Source organism: Nanorana parkeri, unplaced genomic scaffold (genome assembly GCF_000935625.1).
Source record: "Nanorana parkeri isolate BGI_ZX_2015 unplaced genomic scaffold, ASM93562v1 scaffold112, whole genome shotgun sequence".
Lineage (NCBI taxonomy): Eukaryota > Metazoa > Chordata > Amphibia > Anura > Dicroglossidae > Nanorana > Nanorana parkeri.
This window is the reverse complement of record NW_017306380.1, coordinates 1,931,784-1,935,235: the sequence shown is the minus strand read 5'-3', so window position 1 is coordinate 1,935,235 and position 3,452 is coordinate 1,931,784. Positions and strand designations below refer to the sequence as shown.

Sequence of the window (3,452 nt, the reverse complement as noted above, 5' to 3'; positions counted from 1 at the left end):
GTGTGCAAGAAAATACTTTTACCTTTTAAAATACCTTGCCTGCCACTGAACGGAAACTACAACAAGACATGGAGGGGCAACAAGAGCTTCTTGGTAATATGTGTGACTTCAAATCTACTAACTGTAAAAAATAAAGAATTGGGGTTTGTTCATAAAATGACTAAAGCCTAAAAGTTAGGTAGTTTCCGGCCTTTACAAAAACAAAAAAGGACTTTGAAATATCAATGTCATTAAATATTAGGGAAAGAGTAAACAGACTTTAAAAAGATTGGCCCTGCCCAAGTCTTATGTGATAAATGGCTTCCATAGAAGATGATCTTTAAGGAAGCTCAGGGGGTGGAACCAAGAGTTTGGCAGGAAAGTCAAAATTGACATATAACATGAGCTGTCTGTATCTCGGGTTGTTCAGATTGGGTGGACATGCTGTTTTCACAGAAGGTAATGTTGTAACATTCTGAATTGCCCCTGAGTAAAATAATAACACATAGACCACTCAACAGGTCACCCGACTCAAATCTTTTTGATTGGTTGGTGAATTCTGGTAATCACAGCAATCTGGCATCTCCACAGCACCCTCTTTTCATTAAAATGTACAATGCCACTGCTATATGTGATGAATCACTGGTGGTGGCAATACATGTAAATAAATGGGTTAGTGTGATTCTAAAAAGAAATGGCAGCCACTGGACTCAAGTTATAACTAGCTTGAAGGAGGTGCACATGGGTAAGGTAATGCAATCATAATACAAACATTCCCCAGTACTCAGTGGAAAGGACCCAATTAGCTGTTCCAATTTTTTAGGTTAAAAACAGACTTTTTTGTTGCATTCATTTGCAAATACATGTAAAGACACACTGCCGCCTTCATGCACCGACTATACACTAAGTTTCCAACTTGCCTGATTTTGGATATGTTGTGACGCATTCAAATAGATAAATCTCGCATGGCCCATATTTTCCTACACAGTGCACAACAATGTACAGTATGCTGTGTGGTGCGCTGCAGTCTGGGTGCATCACCCATTAATGTTTTAGCGCCTCGGGGTGCCATTCAAAGCATAGGTGTGAATAATCCTTGGCGTTGGGGACTTTTGACCTGGCGGTGTGGCCCTACATGTCTTTGCAAATGTATGCAATCAAATCCTTTGTTGTTTTTCACTTGAAATGTTAAAAACAATGAATTTTTCTGCTGACCAGCTGGATTAAGGCCTGGTTCACACCTGTACGTTTTGTAGCGCGTTCAGCGCTCTACGAACGCTCAAACATGACAATCCCATTGTTTTCTATGGGTATGGTTCACACCTTGCCTTATTTCAGCCCGTCTGAACGCGCTACAAAACGGCCTACGCCTGAAAAGGTATAGGAGCTTCTTTGCAGCGTTTTTGTTGCGCTAGCTTGGGGTCAGATTTAGGCAGGTTCCTTCTGCAGTGGATCAGTGACACCTCTGGGTATCAGAGAGGATGCATTAGCTTGACTTTCACTGCTTTCTGGTGATTCTATCTCAGCAGTCTGAGATGAAGGGTCTGTTCCTGCCCTTTCCATTCCTCCTACCTTTGTGGGGGGTGCCTTCCATGCACCCAATTCCTTTTCACCTGGTCTTGGTTCAGGTTCTGTGCTTTCTTCTTCCATGTGGAGTCATTCCTGCTAGTGGTGACCCTCTATCTAGGTCTCAAGCTTTAGGTTGAGTCTCTGTGCCTTCCCTGTGGTTGTGTTGGCGGCTCGCCTATCTAGTAGAAAACTCGACCTCATCTGGTTCAGATTGGGGTGTTGGTCCTTCAGGTGGGCTGTAGGCAGTCCCCAGGTATCCTTTGGCCTGATAGTGGTTGTTGCTGCTTTTGTTGTCCAGCCCCTCAGTTGGACTGTTTTGAACATCCCAACCGTATCTGCTTTCCTGTCTCTCAATGGACGAGAAAGAAAAAAGTATTTTTGTACTTACAATACACCGTGTCGTTGGTGTCCATACTGCCCCTCTTTATGTTCTTTGTACTGCTTTAATACAAACCAGGGCATGCTGGGTAGAGGAGAGGTTATCCTGGTGCTGGCCTACAATATTTCTGTTTGCCAGTGTCCATGCCTCCCGTAGGTGGCAGTAAAATCTGATTCTCAATGTTTGTGTCCCTGAACGGATTCCATAAAAAGGATTTTAAGGATAAGAACACAAATCCTGTTTTTTCCAGACTTCTTTATAAATCGGTATAGAAAAGTTGTATTTACATGAACAATGTGTCTTTCTATAACTTCATAGATGGTTATTCGTATGAGAGAAGCGCAATCGAAAGCTGGATTAGTACAAGGAGGACAAGTCCTATGACCAACCTTCCACTAGAGAACCTTCTTCTCACTCCTAACCGAACACTAAAAATGGCACTAAACCGCTGGCTAGACACAAGGCCTGACCAGAAAGACAAGCAGGTGACCACTTAACCTCTAGATCAGTAAGTTACTGCTACTGCCTTATGTGTGAATGTAAAGAACGGTGCAGCAGAGCAGAGGATACAGTGCAGCAAGTTCAGAGGGTGTCCTGCCTGCCAAAGCTGATTGGCTATCACAGTGGTATAGTGTGTGTGTGTGTGTGTGTGTGTGTGTGTGTAACACTTCTGCCTTGCAGCACTGGGAGTCCCTGTTTCAAATCCCGGCCAGGACACTATCTGCAAGGAGTTTGCATGTTCTCCCTGTGCTTGTATGGGTTTCCTCCCACACTCCAAAGACATGCTGGAAGGTAAATTGGCTCCTGTATGCATGCATGTGCTATAGATTGTAAGCTCCTTGAGGGCAGGGACTGAAGTGAATGTATACAATGTAAAAGCACTGCGTCAATTGTCAGCGCTGTATAAATACCTGTAATATTGAAAAGCAGGTCTTAGTCAAAGGGAAAACTTGTAGCCTTACTCTGTAAGTTATGAAGGTCAGGCTGCTTTTTTTTTCTCTTGCAAATATGCCCCAGTCACCTGCTGCTTTTCTGAAAACGTTAATGCAAAATGATGCACAAAACAGAGGCCTGGATCTATGCTTGATGTCGGATCGGAGAAATCAAGAAATATTTCCTTTCCGATGGGAAGATGTGAGTGTGTAAATACCATTGAATAACTGAGGCCTTTATGTAATATAATATATGTTGATTTGAAGCATAACTTAAGAGAACAGTGGAATCGTTGTCTCTCGGAAGAGACATTTGCATTACAATAACATGCATGGCATACAGTAATACACTGACTGGTGTGGAGGAGGTCTAATTATTTTCAAGCATAGGGCTCTATTCCCAAAGCAAACACAGCAGGATAAGGATGCCTATTTTCTAACAAGTGACAGGTATTTTTTAGCCAAGTCCAATGAGATTTGAAAATTACAGTCACATGGCTAAATATGGAGCCTTTGCCTTGTGTTAAAACTTTTTTGATGTGAGCCTATAAAATGTTGTTGGTCTTCTGAGCCTGCACTGGAATATTGTTAGG

At 42.6% G+C, this 3,452-nt stretch overlaps 1 protein-coding gene across 1 annotated transcript in view; it reads left to right on the top strand.

Moving 5' to 3' along the window:
• WDSUB1 (WD repeat, sterile alpha motif and U-box domain containing 1) overlaps nucleotides 1–2,435 on the top strand; it is a 23,915-nt gene extending 21,480 nt beyond the window's left edge. The window contains exon 11 of the mRNA XM_018553141.1: nucleotides 2,246–2,435. Coding sequence (XP_018408643.1) covers nucleotides 2,246–2,424 — 179 coding nt within the window. The 3' untranslated portion in view covers nucleotides 2,425–2,435. The remainder of the gene's footprint in view (nucleotides 1–2,245) is intronic.
• Nucleotides 2,436–3,452: the final 1,017 nt, after the last annotated feature.